We start from the raw sequence: 22276 nt of genomic DNA, 5'->3' as shown, positions 1-22276 counted from the left end.
CCCTACTCAAATTACTAAGCACACCCTACTCTAGATTATTCTTCTATTTGGACCCCTTATGTGAGCCCAATTTATTTATATAAACTTGTCTTTTACAAAGACCAAAAGAAAGAACATTTGATGCTCTGGACTATGTCCAATTTTTCTTATGTTGAGGTCCTTTTGAAGTTTGGTGGGTCCTTGTCTTGGATGCTAAGATGACTGACTTAATTGTGAAGTTTCTGTTGTGTCCTTTGTCATCTATTTGTCGAGATGGTTTGTATCATGCCCCAAAAGTTGGAAAAAATTCGACCTCAAATTTAGGACTCCTGCAAATAACGTAGTTAGTTCGTTCACTTGATTTATATATGTGAGTTGTGAAGCAAACTTATGTTCATTTAATTTTAGGAGTTTTGGTTGAGTGGTTCTAGTTACATGAATGTTTGTAAAGAATGTGTAGGATCAAAGGGAATTTTGTGTGAAAAGCTTCTTATAAGGTGTAAACCTTTAGAAGGATTTTGAAAAATATTCCCACATTTCTCTAACAAATGTTGCATGTAATTAGAGCTATGAATAAATACACAAGTCAGGGAAGGAGAGTAGTGAAGTGAGCCGACAATATTTATTTTTGGATGGATCAACATTGCGGTTTTGACCATGTTTGGTGAGGTGATGAACCCTGTATTGTTATTTTCATAATCTTTTTCAGATTTTCTTTTTGTTTCATTTTTATTTGGTCTTTATTTACCTCTTTTGGAGATAGAGGTTTCAATATGATCTTATGGCCTTGGAAGTGAAAAGAAATCTTGTTAGTTAGGCCATCATGTAAAGTTTTCCTATCATAATGTTATGGCCTTCCTAAAATAATATGGGTTGTTTCCATGGGCACAACATCACATAACACCTCATCTTTATATTTGCCAATTTAAAAAGATACGAGGACTTGTTTATTAACAATTATTTCACCCTCTTCACTTAGCCATTGCAATTTGTAGGGCTATGTATGAGAAATGGTGGGTAATCCAAGTTTGTCCACCACTCTTGTACTTGCTACATTTGTATAACTACCCCATCAATTATCAAGGAACATAATTTGTTATTAATAAGGCACCAAGTATGCAAAATATTTTTCCTTTGACTCTCATCAAAAGGTTTTTGAAGTTGCCCTAACATGCGCCTTACTACTAACAAATCACTTTCACATGGTATTTCACACTCGTCCTCACTTGGGGTTTTTGAAGAGGAAGGGGAGTTAGCTCTAGATGATTGGGAACTATGGTCACTAACGACTATTCTCCCTTTAACCATCATTGTTCTTTTACTTGGGCAATTAGCAACAATGTGCTCAAAACCTATACCTTTAAAACATTTTTTATTTGAGGTTTTGATGGGTGATTTAGGAGTAGAAGGTTTATCTTTATAAATTTTATGATGTGGGGTGGTTTCTTTTGAAAAATTGGAAGGGAGAGTCTTAGTTTTGAAATTTGTGTTTGTCCTTCCAAGATGATTTGTAAAAGTCATCATTATGAGTATTTTTAAAAGAATTTCTCTTCAAAACTTGTGATTCAACCTTGATGGCTTGGTAAACCAATTTTTCGAAAGAAGTATACTCATATAATTCTACAACAAGCACACCTTACTTAAATTACTAAGCACACCCTACTTTAGCTTATTCTTCTATTTGGATCCCCCCAAAAGTGAGCCCAATTTATTTATATAAACTTGTCTTTTAAATTCCTATTCTATTTCTTCTTTTCTACATTGTTTTCTCCATTTCGTGTGGTATTTCTCTATACGAATCCCACACAACCTACTTTGTTTGTTTTATATTTTTATAACAATCAAAATTTAGTAATTTCCATTCTACTTATGTTTACTATCTTTTTCAGGTGGATCTACGAACCAGGTGAATTTTGACTTCACTCATTACAAATAAAGGTGGCACTTTCACTAGATCTGAGCATAAATCCTTTTGAAGGGGGCAGCCTGATGGAGGATCATCCAAGCCACCATACACAAGAATAAAAGACAGATGAACTATTTGTATAAATACTAGAACAAATTTGTATAGGAACTGTATTTTGGTTTCTTTTCAAGAGTACTATGTAGATGAAACAAACACACTCTAGAAACCCTAACTTGTCACACAAGTAAGGGTTCCTAGAGTATCTTAAGGAGCATACACAACCTCCTTAAGCCACCACACCTCACCTTAGTTAAGTTCACTTAACTAAGGTTATGGTAGTTTAAGGAGCAAGCTACCTTAATCTATAAAACCCTAAAACTCACTCATGTATCTAGATTTGCAAATATTGAATGAAGAGTTCAAAACTTGAAACCTCATTCTCTCCCAGATCTTTCTTGTTAGTGAACCTAATTGACCTAGTGAACATAAGGAAAGTTAGTCAAACCTTTTTCCCTTGCACCTTCAACTTTTCCGAATTTTCTCTTCTTCTCTCAACTTTGATGCCTCATCTTCACTCCATTTCCGCTACCACTCCAATCATTCCATCAACCACAAGCTTGGAATACATAAGATAAGAAAGGGAATGAAGAGAACCACCACCAACACCCTAGGGAAGCACCCCAAAACCACAAGAAACACCAAGGAAATCTTGGAAAGAATCTTGAAGCACTTTTTCACAGCTATCTAAATATTCTTAGGAATATTTATTTTAAAGTTTTCACATTATACCCACAACTAACTATAAAAGCTTTCTATGAATAACAATTAAATAAATAAAATTTGAAGGGTTATTTTGTAATTTCCAAAAGCTCCATCCATTTACTACAAGAAAATAAATATTTAGTGTTAGTCAAAAGTTGATACTAATAATTAAAAGTCGATGCTAATTAGTCAATAATGTCGGATTTGTCACACGTATTTGCAACTCTAAAATTATTAAAGGTAATTCATTAGCATCTACTTTTTAAGGTCGGCTATAAGTAACATCAGCTAAATCGACACTAATTCGTCACTAATTTTTTTAAATTAAATTTTTAATTAAAGCAATTTAGCATTAGCCTTTATTTTAAAATTTATTTAATTTAGTGTTAACTAAAAAAATATATTTTAATATTAATTTAAATTATGTCGGTCTGACCAACACTAATAACAATAATTTTGAAAAAAAAAATCTTCCATCTTCAATAAAATAAATATAAATGCGAAAATAGAAGAAAAAAATGTAGGGAATGAAGGAGATGAATGTGAGTGAAGTAGATAAATGTGAATGAAGGAGATGAATGTGAGTGAAGTAGATAAATGTGAATGAAGGAGATGAGGAGACGTGTGTGGATGAAGGTGATGTGTGTGAATGAAGGAGAAATGTGTGGATGAAAGAGATGTGTATGAATGAAAGAGATAAGTGTGGGTGAAGGAGATGAGTGTGAATGAAAAAGATAAGTGTACATGAAGAAGATGAGTGTAAATGAAAAAAGATGAGTGTAAAAAGATTTATATAAAAAATAAGAGAGAAAAATTATGAGTGAAGAGATTTGTTCTTATTCTTTGTCAGAAAGGCGCATGGATTCATGCATATTAATTAGTGTTGACTTAGCTGATGCTAACTTAAATAAACATATAATAAATATGAATAAAATTAGTGTTAACTAGGCCTACACTAACCTTATTTATCTTTAATATTTATTTTATTTTGGGTAGGCTAAGCTAATGCTAATTTGACAGTAATATAGTATTTTTACTTATTAAAAAGATTAAAAAATAGTTAGCACAGTCATAGAGTTAGCTATGTCAACTATAGTAATGTTTAACATTAAATTAGTGCCAACCTAGACATTAACACAAATATTTATTATAAAAATGTCACATTAGAGTTAATTAAGCTAACTCTATTAGCATCCAAACAAACTCTATTAGGGTCGATCTATACATTAACACAAATATTTATTATAAAAATATTGCATTAGAGTCGACTAAGTAAACTCTATTAGCATCCAAACGAACTCTATTAGTGTAGGCTAAATGAAGTCAGTTCGATATTAACACATATATTTATTTAATAAAAAAAATTAAAAATAATTTTACTCATTTTTTAAGAAAAAATTAATCTCTCAAGTCATTAGGGTTAATAGCGTCATAATTTGGTCGACAATAATATTTAAAAGTTAATTTGATATTTTTTTATAGTAATTCCACTAATAATGTTAAAAAGTGGACTTTAAGCCTAACTCAACCCCATAAAACCGGCTCATGAGGTTGAGGTTTGCACCCACTTATATACAATGAAATGTCCTCATCTCTAGTCGATGTGGGATCTCCAACACACCTCCCTCATGCCGAGAGTGATAGATAGGAGCTCGTGCGTGAGATAACATATTATGGGTGGTGGCCTGATAAACCCAACAAATACTCGCTAGGATAGGCTCGAAATGACTTTGATATCATGTTACGAAGTGGACTTTAAGCCTAACTCAACCCCATAAAACTGGCTCATAGGGTTGAGGATTGTACCCACTACAAATAATTCATTTGATACAATTTATCATTTTCTTTATCTAAATATTAATTTTTTAAAAATTGTCAAATCAATTTCAATGATTAGCTGTGAAATCAAAATATATTTAATCTATTTAAGAATATTTTTATCATAAATTTTAATTATACAAAAATAAATATTTTTCACATATATAAGATTGTCAAGTTAAAACACTAGTTTTAAATAAGTGAATGACTGAACTTATAAAATAAAATAAAATAATTATCAATTTCTCTTTCACCTTACTATTTTCTAAATATTCTCTTTTAAACAATTCTCTTTAGTCTGAATGGTTTGATAATACTTTTACTATAAGAAATAACGTAGATAATAACTATAAGATCATTTAAAACATAAGATCCATTGATATTTGTTACATCAAATATGAATAGGATACTACAAATATTCTTTTAAACTAAAAAATAACAAAATTGGCAAATATTTTTTTTCATAGCCTTAGATTTTGTTCATTCTACTTATGAGCATACTGTGAAAGTTTTGACATCATAGTCACAAACAACTTACTAGCTAGCTACTCTTTATACATGAAGGGCTTGTACTTGTGAAGAGCATGACCAATGCCTTGAATGGCGGCACATGCTATAGCCAGAGACAGAAGCATGAAAAAAAAGCTCAAGGTTTTAAGTCCAAACCACTTGATTCCCTTTTTGATCTTTTTTCTTGCAATGTACATCTCCACTGGAAAATATACTGCTAATGGCCAGAACCCAAGGGCCCCCAAAAGGGCAAGCATCTCATTGAAAAAGGGCATTGCCATGGCCATAACAGTCAATACCACCACAAGTATGCTCCTCCAAACTACCCTAAAGAAGTTAAGCCTCAACTTCACTTTCCCAATGCTCATAGGGTATTCCCTATTAACAAAACTTGACCTTGCCCACCTTTCGCTAGCACATGTTTCTACTACAGTAAAAATGGGTTGGATAACAACCTGCCAGAATTATTCATTCAAGATCAGTACATTGAAACAAGGAATTGAAATTGATAAAGAGAAAGAATCAATAACAAACAAGAAAGATCAAATCATGTTCAACCCATTTCAATACTCATTCATGTATGTTTATGCATTGGAAAAGAACCCCCCATCTCAGACAAATAGATTTCCAAACACACTATGAACTTCATCAACAAAATATTTTGAATAGGGATATATCAAACCTGGTATGCTCCAACCAGGTGCACAACAATGAAGACATTGGCTAAGAGAATTAGCCAAAAAGGCTCTTTAAACCCAGAGCTGAGAAGGATGTTGCCAGGGGTGTCTGAACCAAATGCAGCATAACCAGAACATCCACATATCAGGAACAAAATTGTCATTGTGGATATACCTATCTTATTTGCCTTCTTCATCACTTTATTTTCAGGTGGTGATGATTTCAAAGAATCCTGTTTTTCATGTCTAGATCAGTATCAATCATTTTCAAGTGTAATGCAAGAAGGAAAAAAACTATGAAATATTGTTTCTAGAAGGTGTTTGTTGCCTTCTCTTCAACCTAATAAAACGACCTATTTAACCCCCAAAAATGTATGATGGTTTGAAGTTAGTCCTTCAAATAAATTAAAATTTGTATATTTGAATTAATTTTTAGTTTAGATAAACCCATGTATATTGAACTTAGAAGACATGAGTTTATAGTGGGGACAATATTTGTAGGGTAACCATACCTGAATATCTATAAGAATTTGAGAATAACTATTAGCAACTGCAAGGTTTCCAAGTGCAATGAGAATATTCAATAAGTTGGATGTTGGACTTTGTGTCTTGCTGCCCCACATTAAAGAGGTACTCTTTCCTTTCCCTGCTTCAATCCATGTTTACCCACATGTTAATCCTCATACACCATTGCAAAACAAAATAATAATGCAGAATTTAACAACTAAGGCAAGCCATTAAGAACTTTGCCAAAAATGCCAACAATACAAATTTCTACCCTATAGAAATTTTCAAAGATCAATTTTAATACGTTCACAAAAGTTAAAACTACTAGTTTATAATCATTTTCCATCCTTATATGCAATTAATCTTGAAGTAACATTTTATCACTTGATTTTTTTAATAAACATATGTGAGAATTAGTAAAGATCAAACACATACTCAATTATATTAATCTCCAATAAAATTTAAATAAACTAATATAATTAAAGTTATCATAGTATTTTTTACTTATTTTACTTAAAAACAAAATATGTCGATATTTATACTACTATTTACCATAAACAACTTATATAAGATTTTTTTTAATTTATCTATCACCTTAAAATTCTTACAACAAGTGTGGTATATGTGTGTTAAGAGTGAAACCATGGAAAATGTTTGACGAATAATAAAGAACAACAAAATGGTTGAGATTACATATTTAAAAAAGTTAAATAATAATAATAAAATAAGAGATACAATTAATTATATATTTTTTATATTAAATATGTTGAGATAATATCGTTAGATCAATCATTACATTTAAGGTATTATATACTCAGAGATTCATCATAATTTTATTCTTAAAAAACACTTTAAAGAGTTAAGAGATGAGTGTGTATTTAAATTATACTTGACATCGACTCCTAAGTGATGTTGTACATTATGCGTACCAGAACAAGCCTTCAAATCGAAGTTTATGGAGGAAGGAACGTTCATCTTTAGAACCACTTTTTCCATTCCCACAGACAAATGATTTCAAGTATGTTAAGATAGCATGATTGAGGTCAAACCATTAGTGTCGTATGTGAGAATTGAAAATTTGGTTTCAAAGACGAATTTTCTTCCCCTTAACGTTCAATTGAATGAAAAAAATAGTTCAAACCTTAGACCTTGACTATGAGGCTTGCTCTAATACACTCAATAGTCACATATTGTTTAGAAATCAAAGTAAAAAAAAAAAAATACACATCATCCATTTATCCTCGTAGACACCTTGTAAGATCAAAATCATGAATTCCAAATTTTAAAACAATGTCTCAAATGAGGTGATTTATTCTACAAATATTATTTTAACAATTTTTTGTAATTTTTTTATGCGACTTTCTTGATATTGTCCAATTTTTTGTTTTCCCATGTCAAGTTTACAATTGATCAATAAGAATAATAATGATAATATTTTTATTATTATTATAACCATAATCAATAAAAAAAATAACAATAATAAATGGCCTCGTTCCATAAGCTAATGAAGCTAAAATTGTAATTATATTTATTTAAACAAAACCTGTTTTTCAGTGGTTATGGAGGATGGTACATGATAAAAGTGTATTCTTTCTTCCATTCGAATGTAACTCGTCATACATGAGATTGAATAGTCTAGTTTTGAATTATAGCATTCTATATGACAAAGCTTGAAATTGAGTAAATGAATGAGAATAAAAAAGATGAGAAAAAGTGAATAAGAAGGAGGGAAAGTAACCTGTGAAAACCAAAGCAAGAGAGAGTCCAGAACCAATCAATGCATAACCAAAAGACGTGAGTGCGGCTATGATAGAGAGCCAAGACAGCTTGTGAAAGTGTGGGATTTGAGACAAAAATATTTCTACAATTCCAAAACCAATCATGTATGGATTACTCAAAAACCGACACGATCCTCCAATTCCATTCTTGTGGAAACAGATGATTTTTCGTATTGTCCTGAAATATATGCACCAATAATTAAACTCACAAATCAACCATGGTATTACCATTTCATCTATATTCAACTCAAGACCTACTAAACATACATCATCTTCCAAATGCTCAACACTCCATACCTAATTTCTGGTATGTTGTGGTTTCAGTCCCTCATATTTCTCTTTATAATGATCTTTATATTCTGATCTTCTCTTTCAATTTAATATGTTTTAACAAACTCACTTCTTTTTTATCTAGTATTTTGGCTTTTTTCTTGCTATAATTGTATCCTTGGTAAAGATTGGGGAACTAAAACATCTAATTCATATTGGGATTTTGAAAATATAAGAGATGTGTTATATGGAGGGATTTGTTCTTTTATTTTATTTATGTACTTTATACCTAGAGTTAAATTAACATTATTACGAAGTGGATTTTAAGTATAACTCAACCCCATAAAACCGACTCGTGAGGTTGAGATTTGCACCCACTTATATACTATGAAAGGCTTTAATCTCTAATCGATGTGGGATCTCCAACAAACATAATATTAAATATCTATAATGTTTTAATCTTAATATCTTACATTTTAATAATAAATAAATGTATTTTTATCTTGTGTAAAAGATATTGTAAAAAAATAGAACAAATTCCTAAAAACTAGTTTAAATAAAATATATTAAGCAAATATCTTAACATTTCTCCTTGTCTTAATATTTATTTATTTGAATTTTAAATATTTATTTATTTGAATTTTAAATATTTATTTATTTGAATTTTAAATTTTTTTTCTTCTTTTAGTGCTTGATTTCTTCCTTCTTTTTTTTCTTGTAGTTCTTGTCTTTCTCTTTCTTCCATAGGATCACATATTCCTTTAATTTGATATTCTTCATTATATTTCTTCTTTTATCAACCCCATTTTCTTTGTCTATTATTGATTCTATGGTAGTATTGATTCTATGGTAGTGACATTTGACCTTTGATGGATGTTAGAACGCGATTCTTCATCTACTTTCTCCTCTTGGACTTCAAGCTTCTTTATCAAACATCTATCTTCTATTAATTTTGATAATTCATTTATATCTTTTTTATTTTGTAGCCAAATCATTTATCATCAAATCCAAAGCAAATATTTTGTCTTTCATATGAACTTCGAATACTTCTAAGTTACTTGCATCTTTAATCACATAATGTCTATTTTCAAAGGAAGCCTTGTAACATTTATCTAATTTGACACTTGCCTTTCACAACAATTTATTCTCCACTCCCAATTTTTACTTTAGAAACATCTAATTTGTTGATCTCTTTGAAAAGTTTCTGATCATGAGTCATGTGGTATGTACAACCACTATCTATAAACCAACCTTTTTTTATAAAATTGTTGGTTATAATACATGATGTTGCAAGAAGTAGTTCATCTTCCGATTGATCCTCTACAATCTTGGCATCTTCATGAAAATGTTGGGAGTAGCATATCTTTTCTACATGGTCCCAACCCAATTGACCACATTTTTGACATTTTGGATTTATCTTCTACCAACACAAGTGTTGATGATTATTTTTCTTATAATAGGGACAAGAAAGAAAAACACATGTTTTTGTGGTTGTCTTTGTTGTATTTTCTTTTTTTGTAATTCTTGAGTCCAAAGGCACTTTCACCAGTATGAAGTAAAGTATCTTCAACCACATGATCTTCTCTCATTAATCTTCGTTACTTTTTTACTTACGGACATGTATTACTTCTATCAAAGTAATTATAGACAGGTCTATTGTGCTTTCCAGACTTTGGTAAAATATAACAACTTGTGTTTTTAATTTCTATAAATGCAATGGTTTTTTCACCCCTTTTTCACATTTGCTATCTTGAAAAGTGAGGTTTTTTCATTCACAACCCTCTCAATAGATTTTATAACACACTTCAAATAGTCACATTACTAGATTTTGATTTAAGTGAGTTGAGGTCAAAATAGCTATTGAGAGACAAAAATTAAAACAAAATGACACTTTTTATTTAAATCAATGTTATTTACTACTCCTTTAACTTTTAACATATTATGCATTCTACTGTTTTCTAGCATTCTACTGTTTTATTTACTACTGTTTTATTCTACAAGCCACTAAAGTAACCTGAAAAAAACAGAGAACTTACATCATACTTATGGCTGTAGTTATTGTGTAACCAATCCCTGCTCCAAGAAGGTTGCTGTACTGCATGATTGCACATATCATAGGTATTTTACTACCTAATTGTTTGACAAATAAATTGCAATTAGAATTGAGGTTTGGAAATTAATTATGATGAGATATGACAATTACAAGGTAGACAAACCTCCTAAGATGTTTCTCACAGCATCCATGTAAACATGATTCCTCTTGCCAGTGACAGGATCTGGTGATCTATAACAATCTGCTAGAAGACATGAAGTAAAGAGGTTGACAATTGCAAAGACCAAGATTGAGAATATGCCCATAATCCATCCCAATTGAGCCATGGCCCAAGCTATAGATAGCACTCCAGCACCAATCACTGCTGTTAATATATGTGCACTTGCTGTCCATGTTGTCCCTGCTTATTCTCAATCAAACTTAAAGTGTCACTATATGCAATAACAACCATATACATAAAATCTTGAAATAACACAATGTATTTTCATACCTAATAGATACAAAAGAAAGGTTAACAAAAAATAAGCTTTCTTCTTTGTCTTTTTATTTAAAGCTTTCTTCTCTGATCCCTATTTTAACAGAGTTATTTCTTAGAATAGAGTTATTTCAAACCTATAATTCTTGAACCATTGCTATTATCATATTTAAAATTCATATAGGTATTCTAAACACACTTAGTTACGTCATTTCCTTAATAACCATATTAGCAATGTGTAAGGGAATCCTAATTTATTCTTTATTGGAGCTTACATAAAGCTAAGGTTTAAAAAATATTTACAAATCAATCTGGAAACACACCTTCAAATCTCATCAACCTTACAGGTAATAGAACAAAATCTTAACCATTCATTCATATTAATATTTAACAATTTAACATATAAAAAATAAATTAACTACAATCAGTGGTTCTGTGTTTGTATTGCACAATATCTAGTTATTTTTAACCTTAAAAGATCCGTATGAAATTAGTGTTAAGTGAAAGAAGAACATAACCTTAAGAAAATATTCATGATAAGGTTAGACTAAGTTATTCTTAATTTTCTTTGTCATAGAACTCGTGTTAGGCAATAACTGTAATCATATGAAAAACAATATAAAATCAAAAAAGAAAACAAAAACATGGAAGACTACATTCCATGCAAAAAAAAAAAACAAAAAATAACTCTCAATAATAACTTAAGCAACTACATAAAGAGTTTAAACAAAAAAGTGAAAATAAATTAAATAAAGAAAAAAAGGAAACAAAAGAACATTCTCTAAACGTAACTTCCATAAAAACAACAAAGAGAAACTATTGAATCCAAGAAATTCAATCAGATTGATCCTCATTTGCATTTAGCAGCGGTAATAAAATTCTATAATATTGATGTACGTTACTACCATTACTTTTTCTTGGGTTGACTTGATTTTGAGTTCATCTTATTGGCTTTCACTCTAACTTTAGGAAGACGTCCCGATTTCTTGGAGGTTTGAACTAGTTTCCCATATTCACTTAATGATTCATTTTTATCCATCTTTTTAGCCCATAACTTTAGAGACCAAATTAAGCTCTAAGGAAATACTAGTTGAGATAGATTCAACTATATTCGCTGTCAAGATGGCCGAATATGACTCTTAATCCTCTTGTTCATCATTTGAAATAGATTCAAAATAATTTTGCAACACTAAATCTTGAGAAACACATTTAGTAGCCCATTTGACATCAACTAATTTAGAACTTGTTAAATTAGTTGCAAATTTGAGATGATAGAATCCTTCTAAAAGACTAGAATTTTCAGGAGATAAGGAGTCCTTCTTTCTGCAGCAAATCATTAGATTCATGGACATTCTTCAAAGAGGACATATAAAAAAAATATCATCCTTAGATCCTGAATCAACCCTTATATCTTCAATAGATATCTTAAACTTTTGACCAATATTTTAAGAAGTGAATTTTAACCCTAATTCAACCTTATAAAATCAGCTTATAAGATGAGGTTTGCACCCACTTATATACTATTAAATGACATTATCTCTAGTCGATGTGGCATCTCCAATCTGTCAACTCGTGCGCGAGATTATATATTTATGGGTGATTCAATAGCGGCCTGATAACGGGTGGCCTGATAAGCCCAACAAAGTCTTGCTATGATAGGTTCTAAATGACTCTGATATCATATTAAGAAGTGGAATTTAAGTCTAACTCAATCCTCTTGACCAACAACAACTTTCACAAGAGTATCAAAATCAATAACATCTCCCTCAACTTCCACCATCCCTACATTACGAACAAGTACATGTACCTCTACCACAAAATTATGTTTTTTTTTACGTCATTCGCTTTTTTAGTTTGAACAATCACATATTTATATTGCACAATAGCAGGTTTAGACAAAACAATAGACAATTTGATTGTATTATTGAGGTTCTTGAGGTTAGGTCATCCTTAATTTAATTAAGCTCTAATTCTTTCTTGAAAAAGTTTGTATGAATACTTAACATCTATGAAACTTTGAATTAATCAAATTTATGTCTTTAATTGTCACATAACCAAAAATAGTTTGCCTATTTTCCGTATCCATCAGTAGTTGTTATACTCTAAATCAAGTGTAAACAAACAAAATATAATGTTTAGTAAATTTAAATATAAAAAATTCCATACCTTAATTTTATTTCACTATTTAAAAATATTATTATCTTTAACTTTTAACATCATCTATAATAAATAGACTGATAATTTCAAAAATTTTTTTTTTTTTACTTTATGAAATAAAAAACATGAAAAATAAATTTATCTAATATTTTTAATCAGTTTGAAATTAATATTTTTTTTATATTTGAGGTAAGATGTAATGGTATTTAATTTTTTATATTTGAGGTAAGATGTAATGGTATTTAATTTGTAATAAAGTTAAGTCACTTGTAGTAATCTCTAATAAAATAAATCTAAATTGTTGTGTTTAAAGGTTCACTACTATCAACTTTAAAATCTAAATAATTGATAGTTAATTAGATACCAATTTAAAAATTATTTATTAATAATAAAAACTAATTTAGATACTAATAATTTTTTTAGTATATAAAATAGTATCTAATTTAATTAATATAAAAACTAATTATTTTTTATTTTTAAAATTAATTTTTATTTAATGATTTTTTTGTGATTAAATTCTCAACCCCTTTTTATTTATCATGCACGGTTCATTTTGTTTATAATTAAATTTGTTATAAATAAATTCTTATTTATTCTAAAATTATTAATATTATATAAATTTAAAGTTTTATTAATTAGTATTATATATATATATATATATATTATTTATAAAATGCTACCGTAAATAATAAACTATTATCTCACACACAAATACCTCCCCTTCCCTCTCAGCTCTTAAATATAATTTATATTTTTTTATTTTATATAGAGAGAAAGAGTGGTGTATGTGTGGAGAAGGATAAAATAATTTATTATTTATGAATATACAATTTAATTGATTAAGAAAAATTAAGATAATGTATTGCATAAATCAAGAAAGTTTAAGTTAATATTAATAAAATAGAGAGATTTCAGTTTAGTCCCAGTAAGGTCGAGAGGGTCCCGACATGACCATATATAATGCTTACATAATTAATTAAATTATAATAATCACCTAGAACTAATTATTATATTTAAATAACAACTAAATCAAGATTAAAAATGACTAATGGGCTAATCCCCATTAAGAATAGTATAAAAAAAACTACTAGAAGATATTTATCATTAATACTACTACATACTGATTATGTTCCCTTAGTACTAACTTAGGCGTCAAAATGTCTTTATAAGCACCTCACCCATCTTGGATCAATTAAGACTAAGAACAACTATCATAAAAGATCGAGAATTGTTATTGAAGACCAAAGACTTCTAGGCACCTTAAGACTAATCAACAAAGAGATCGCATGGTTTTACAAGAGTCTTCTTAACCTTATTGTTGAACAAGATGCTTTGATGTCTCCAAATTCAAGTGGAAAGCTTGAAGACCCTGTTGATGTGTGTGTGTGTTTTGTTTAGTTGTTTGAAACTTGTTAATTCACTCCTTAAGATGATCCAAACTCAATTGAATCTTTACCTTCTTGAAAAGATGAGTTTTCTAAAAGGGTGTGAAATTTCAACCTGTTGAAATGTCGAATCAACCTGTTGTTTGACATTTAGAGGTTTTTAAAATGGTTTTGGAAAAACTTAGCTTTATTTTGGCTTTCCTGTCAAACAGAATCAACCGGTTGTTTCGATAATTCAATTAGTTGTTCTTGTGAAAACCTTAACATAATTATGTTAAGAGGTTTTAATATGTTTTAAATGATTTTAAAAAAAAATTGTTTTTTATTTACCTGCTTTGACCACTTGATTAAGGTCATATAAAGGTTGTTTTATGCTCCTTTGCATTAAATAAGAAAGAGAGATTCATGAAAGACGTTTTCAAGATTTCAAAAGCTTTGGATCATCTCAAGTGTGTGGAATAGGATTGAGGTTTGTACTTCTGAAACTTAAGCTTTGATTTACCTAGGTGTATTCTATTCCTCTTCTTCTTCTTCAAATATTGTATTTTTGTATTGGAGTGTAAGGCAATTTCAAGAAAGGTGTGTTTTGGAAACTATGTGGTGCCAAAGAGTGGTGTGTGTTCTTGAGGGGTTCAAGATCATCACTTTTGGTGTGTGTTTTGTAATCTAGGTTTGATTACATAGAGAATTCTCAATGGTTAGATGAGGACTGGATGTAGCTCTTGGTTAAGAGTGAACTAGTATAAACATCTTGTGTGATTCTCTCTATCCCTACACTCATACACTGTTTTAACATTGTTTTTCATTTTGTTGGTATAAACAATCGGTTGTTTCGTGAAAACAACTAGTTGATTTTCTGGAATCAAACATAAAACAAATTTTTTTTGGTTGAACAGAATTTTCAATTGATTGACTCTTCCTAGCTTTTCACTCTTCTAATTATAACACTTATAAGAACATTTTGGCCTTGAGAAATTAAAAAAACATCAAGAAAGTCCAAAGGCTTGTTGGAAGGTCCTTTTCGCTTCTCATTTTCTTCCTAAATTGGTTGATAAAACAAAACCAATATTATAATTTATGAGAAAAATTGAAACCTTCAAGTGAGGAGATGAGTGTGACAAAACTTTCTCAAATCTCAAAACCTTCATTTCTTCACCATATATTCTAAGTAAGCCAATCCCTTGAAAAATCAATCCTTTTGTACATTTTGATATTGGATGAAGCTATTAGCTTAACTTAAATCTAAGATTTGGTAAAGGAACAAAAATCTATCAATCGCATCAGCTGAGTGTTATAGGACAACAAGATAAGTACCAATTGCAAGAGAAAGTTTCCTTATCTCTTGTTAACTTAATAAGATGGTTGAAATCGTAAGTTCAAAGTCACCAAATTCTTGTCAAAATTGATTTCCTATATCTAAGGTTCTCATGAACCAAAATTGGTCGGAAGCATGATTCCATGACCAATAGAGTTCTTAGAGTTCCATCAAATAGTTGAGAGGATCGATTAAGTCTTAATGTCTTGTTGACTTTATTAATAAGCTTTAAGGAGTGAACAAGGAAAATGACGTATAGACATTGGATGTTGACAGATCATCAAATAAAAAAGGTAGTTGGCAAACATAGTACTCGAGGACCCAAGAAATATGAGAATAGAGTAGTCTTTGTGCTTCGAATGCAAAACCTCAAATTAAACCAAGGGGAAGCGTTGAGACCTCACTCAAGACTAGATAAACCGTTATTAGAAGAAAATGAAGACAACATTTACCTCTAACAAAGGATTGAGACCTCACAAAACACCTCAAAATGAACAACTCTCAAACAAATACTCAAGAAAGGTGGTCCCAATACATAATCAAGCGCATTATATGTACACGTCTTCTAAGGCACTCCTAGAACACTCTAGACTTTTTGTAACAATTACTTACTCAAGCTCAAGGAACCAATCTACCACACATATGTGATAACATCTGAACATATAAATAAAATTTTCTTTTTGACTTATCATAATATAGTCAAGCATAAGAGGGTCATGTAATGTATAACCTCATAAACCAAGAAGGTTCAGATCAACGTATAGTACAAACTCATAAATTGAGAATGTCTAAATTGACGACATGTTGAACAGATTCATGGAATCGAGAGGATTCAATCTAACTAAGATATACTAGCAATGTTAAGAAGGTCTCAATATATCAATATACAATAATTATGTAATCAATTAAATTATAATAAACGTTTAAACTAATCATAATGTGTAAGCAACAATTAGACCAATATTAAGAATAATATAGACCATTCCCAAAGGCACATGTAGATAAATGTTCACTAAAAACAATACAAATAGAGTACTTCAAGGTATTTATTACTATACTACTATTGTTCATTTTCAATGCATTAATTATGATTCCTAAATATTGACTTGAGTAGGCACACCACAACTCTTGGACTGATCGAAATAAGAAATTGTTATAGGAGAACGAGAATTATCATAAAAGACTAAAGCTATCATAGAAGACAGAAAACTTTCAAACATTACTTATCAACAAAGAAATCATGTAATTATTTTACGATTTTGTCTTACCCTTGTATGAACAATACTACTTTCAAATACATCAATTACAAATTTTGTTTTGTATCTTTAATTTATTATGAAGTATATTATTAAACATTCATTTGTCTTTTTGTAGGAGTTGAGTATAAAGCTATTAACAATATAAGCCATATTTATTAGTTGAAGAAATTATCTCTTAAATTACTATAAATATTTTTAAATATAGTGATCTCATAAATGATTTAATTATTAAATATATTTTAAAATAAAATATAAAGATATGATGTTATTAATTAAAATTAGTCAACTTTATTAATTAAATCATCAATGTTTTGTAATTTAAATACACTTATTTTAAAAAAAGTGCTTGGAAATAGTTCATTTTAAAAAAAAGTGTTTTTGAAATAAGTAATTTTAAAAGTAATCACTTAATTAAAAAATGCATAGGATTTGCTTATTAAAAATAAACAGAAATTTTTTTATTTTTAAAATGAACATATTAAATGAAAACATAAAAAAGTAAGCAGAAATTTATTTATTTATTTTATTAAAGAGGTGCTTTCCAAAATCACAGATAAATCATCTCTGTCTGTAAATGAAGATGGATAGAATAAAAATATTTAATCACAAATGAGGTTTTTAAGAACCTTTATTAGTGACACTGATTCTCCTGCACCACACACTAATTCAAAGTCAAACTTTCAAAACTAAGACTCAAAGTTTCAATAGTCAAAGATAATAAAAAAAAAAACTCATTTAGGTTAATTTATTGTAGTAAGATGTGAAAAAAAGGATTTTTTGTATATTTAATGTGAATTAAATGTCATTAATATAATTTCAAATTATAATTGCAGGAGTTAGAGCCTAATTTACTTACTTTCACCTGTTGAGTAAATATGAAGAAAAATATTTAATTTTTTTTTATTTTTTTCAGTCTTCCTGTTTAATGTTTAAACAATTTTTATTCCATGATAAAAATAATAAGAGTATAATTAAAAAATTATGTAATCTTAAAATTTTAAAAATAAATTATTAGTAAAGCGATAATTTTAAAGTAACCAAGGAAGTAATAATTTAATATTTCCTATGTTGTAAAATAATTTATTACTTTACAAAATAACTGATCTTTAACATTATTTCATATGAAATTTCAAAATAAAAAAAGTAATGATGACAGAGTAAAAAAAGTTTTTTAATGATATATAGTTGAAACCATTGTTCATTTTTAGGATAGAGGAATAATGTGTAAGGTTTTATTAAACTACAAAAACATATTTTGGGTTAACCTTTTTAAATTATATTTATGAGAAAAAAATTATTGTAAATGTCTTAATTAATTGAAATATTTAATATATTATATAAAAAAATTTAATAATGTTACATCTGGTCATATTCCTTATTTTTTTAATATTTCATGAGAGCGTTGACAATAAAGTAAAACATTTGACATTTTAAAGATATAAAATAATATTTAAATTTTCTATAAAAACTAAAAATCATAAAACTATAGGTAACGTTTAAGTTAGATGTAATATTATTAGTGTAAAACAGTTTATTTTATCAATAAATATTATGATAATATAATTTTTTAAAATAAATATTATAAAAACGAAACAGACTTATTATTTACTACAACGTTAACTCTACTTTTTTCAATTGACATGGCTTTGAATATAGACTTAATTTGGTTTTGACTTAATTTTTAAAAGAATTTTTTAATCGTAAAAAAGTCTTATTTTAAATTAATTTTTCTTTTTCTTACCAAGAATGTTTCTAATTTATTTTACAGAAGATTAGTCTTATTATAATAATAAAAGTAGAAACAAAGATTGAAAAAGCCCGTGTATCACCTTTTTATGATTATAAAAACTAAAAACCTAGATGTTATAATAATTATTCAAATAAAAAATTATTATTAAAACTTTTGTTGAAGTCTTAAAAAATGAACTTTTATGATATTATCAGAATAATTATTAGTTATTTGGGTAGTTTTTCTACAATAAAAAATGTGATTATTCAAAGTAGAATAACTTTGAAAGTCTCTAATTGTGAACCAATTTAGCAAAATCTAAAGCAAGGAGAATGAACTCTTAATCTTAATTTTTAGTATGTACAATGATATTACTTTTTTCAAAATTAAAAGAGCTTTAAAAGGAAAAGCTGAAGCCAACAACAATTTCTGAGACAATAATCAGATTTTGATAATTTGGACAAGGAACAGCAAAAACATGTTTCTACTTTTCCTTAATGAAGATCAAGAAAACTGCAACAAAAAAATTTTGGATTGAGAAAGAAACCTGTTCTTTTGGGCTTGCCATCATCATCCAGAAGTGAACCTGCACCTTCAATTACCCTTGAAAGATCCTCTACCTTCATTTTCTTTTCCAAAACCTGCTTCAAACTTTTTAACTACCAAGTCTAGAAAAAGAGAAAAACACACACATATATATATATTATTTGGAACTGTTATGCTTATAGGTAAACATTTTTATATTCTTTTATAATTAAATGTAATCAAAATACTTATACAAATGTATCATTTTTTTTATTTTTTTTTATAAATCTTCTTTAATAGTTTAAAATAAATATTATATTTACATCAGTTATATATTATATTAACCTTTTTAATTGTTTGAAAACATTAAAATGTGTTCCCTGTAATAAATAAGTTATAATGAATATTAAAAAAATTGAAATCTGGGAAATAATCAATGTAATTTATTTTATAAATAAATAATAAACTATGCATTGATATTTATATCATGCATAATAAAAAATTTCTCAACTTGCATATTTTTAATGGTACATATGATGAATGTATGGAGCATTCATCACATCATACCACATTCATTTACCAATTGATTCTAAGAATATTTGATTTCTTGTTTTTTAAAAAGGATAATTTTTACCACAAAACAATGGAGGTATGTTGATATCAGAACTTTCTCAAAAACTTTGACTTTGCAAAGCCATACCAGAAAATAAGGATCTTTGTCTAAGTATCTTTCAAAAACCGGTTTTGTGCCCCATTGTTAGAAAAAGGGAATGACTAAGGTAAACAAAGAGGGGAGTGAGGTTGAATTGGTTTGAAAATATTTTTCACAAAAGTTTTCTTTCTTGGAATTCTTTTAAAACTTATTTAAGGTAGAAAAATTGAATGTAATTATTTGTGGAAGCAAGTTTGATACAAGAATGGGTTGTAGGACAAAAGATATTTACTCTTTAAGTTTTTTTTTTAAATAATGCAATTATTTTGAGAATCTAATTGATACAAGAATTAGATAACAATACAAAGAGAATGATAAAGCAAGAGAAAGATCATGTTGGAGATCCCACATCGACTAGAGATTAGAGCCTTTCATTGTATATGAGTGGGTGCAAACCTCAACCCTATGAGCCGGTTTTATGGGGTTGAGTTAGGCTTAAAGTCCACTTCGTAATATGGTATCAGAGCCATTTCGAGCCTATTCTAGCGAGTATTTGTTGGGCCTATCGTGCCACCCGCTATCGGGCCGCTATCGGACCACCCATAATATATAGTCCCACGCACGAGTTGGTAGTCTCGGCGTGAGGGGAGTGTGTTGGAGATCCCACATCGACTAGAGATTAGAGCCTTTCATTGTATATAAGTGGGTGCAAACCTCAACCCTATGAGCCGGTTTTATGGGGTTGAGTTAGGCTTAAAGTCCACTTCGTAATAGATCATACCACAAGTTTATACTCGTTCAGATTAAACGAATCCTACACCCAATTTTCAATTTTTCAACCTTTGAAAAATTGGTTCCACTATCAATCAATTTGTACAAAGCAACACAACAATTACAAACACCAAGAGACTATCGACTTCAATCAACTATGGATATTAAAGAGGATCTTATGCCCTATCCATATTTGAACCACATCAAGAGGATCATAGCCTTATCCACTCTTTAATCACCCAAGAAGATATTTTCCTTATCAACTCTTGCAATAACAACTAACAACAAACACCAGAAACACTCCAGAAAGACAATCTCAAATAAAATATTGGAAACACTCCAACAAGGACAAAAATTACAAAACACCATTGGAACAACCCAACAAAGATAACACTCAAGGGAACAACAACACAACCTTTATCAAATAGTTGATTTTCTTAAAATTTTGATGACTCAAAATGAGTATATAAAATTCTCGGTTTATTACTTAAAAATGCTCTTTTCAATTAGTGATTATTCTCTTGAAAGAGTGAGTGAAAAGTTTTATTTATCATGATTCGAAGACATTAGTTAAAATTGAGACAAACACTTTTAATCAATTATTTGTTTAAAAAACAGTTATGTTAGGAAAAAGTCCAATATTACAAGGTTTTAATTAGTGGTTTAAAACAACTAAATGTAAAATCTGATTGCACTTCGTCTGTAAGACGGTAATAATATAGAAACAATAGATCATGTAAGATACAAGTGTTTCATGTGACAAATGATAGAATGTTGTGAAGTCTTTTGTTAAAGTATTACTAAGTTCTTAAACCAAAAAAGCATGAAGTTGCATTTGATAAGTGCTAAACGAAAAGATCAGATCATGCAAGTGTTTTGTGTGAGAAATAATAAAAGCACTAAGCATACTACTCACTCCGTCTGGTAGAAGATAGATGATGATCATGATATTTTTTAAGCTTAAGTCTGTGATGCAGATAATGTCTTTACCATCTATCACCAAAGATATTTTTGCCAAGTATAAGCTTTATTCAAATATCTCTTGCGATTTGAGTTAAAGTTGCAATGTCCACCAACTTGCAAAATTATGACTCACTTGTTTTTCTCTTCAAAGGCTTGAAAAATGTAGTTGTTGCATTTCCTTTTTTGGTTGTTGAATAGATTTGAAATCTCATTTCTTCTTCTGTTATCGCCTGATGAGATCTTTTGTTGAGAAACATTAAATTCATGGCATGTAGCATTAATTCATGCCAATACTTATATGTCTTGATAGCATATCCGTTTACATCAAATAATAGATAAATTTGCACACCGTACAAGATATCAACTAAGTTAGAGTTGGAAATAGTTATGTCAGAGAAGTTGGTGTTCATTGCAACTTTAACTCCTATCCAGGAGGTTTTGAATGTTGTTGTTTGGTGTGAATCTTCTTGGGATAAAAATAGAAGACATTTTATTTTCCTTTAGACTCAAGCTTTGGAATATTCTTCATGTATCTAATTTTAAAGTCTTAATTTGTACTTTATCGTCTGAATGATCTTCATTTAACTTATCAGATGAAGTGAAACTTAGCATAATGCTCATCTTCTATCAGACGTAGCATATTTATTGATGATCCGATCAACTTCTATCAAACACAATTGTTTCATGTATTTCAAGCTCTCAACTTGTTATGTTTAAACACATAATCAAAACAATGAAGATGTTGTACTTTTTGCTTTAACAATCTTCCAATTTTAATGGTCGTT

The 22276-nt window shown here is 29.0% G+C and overlaps 1 protein-coding gene across 1 annotated transcript; it reads right to left on the bottom strand.

Annotated features, from left to right (window-relative positions):
* Positions 1-4919: 4919 nt before the first annotated feature.
* LOC137815449 (amino acid permease 3-like) lies at positions 4920-19206 on the bottom strand. Its single transcript, XM_068618578.1, has 7 exons — positions 19128-19206; positions 10424-10660; positions 10244-10337; positions 7898-8115; positions 6165-6298; positions 5658-5885; positions 4920-5430 (listed from the first exon to the last, which is right to left on the bottom strand). The coding sequence occupies exons 1-7, from the start codon at positions 19204-19206 to the stop codon at positions 5011-5013; spliced, it is 1410 nt and encodes a 469-aa protein (XP_068474679.1). The 3' UTR covers positions 4920-5010.
* Between the last annotated feature and the right edge of the window lie 3070 nt (positions 19207-22276).

The sequence above is a fragment of the Phaseolus vulgaris genome, chromosome 1 (assembly GCF_000499845.2).
Source record: "Phaseolus vulgaris cultivar G19833 chromosome 1, P. vulgaris v2.0, whole genome shotgun sequence".
Taxonomy (NCBI): domain Eukaryota; kingdom Viridiplantae; phylum Streptophyta; class Magnoliopsida; order Fabales; family Fabaceae; genus Phaseolus; species Phaseolus vulgaris.
This window is presented reverse-complemented; position numbering and strand designations above follow the sequence as displayed.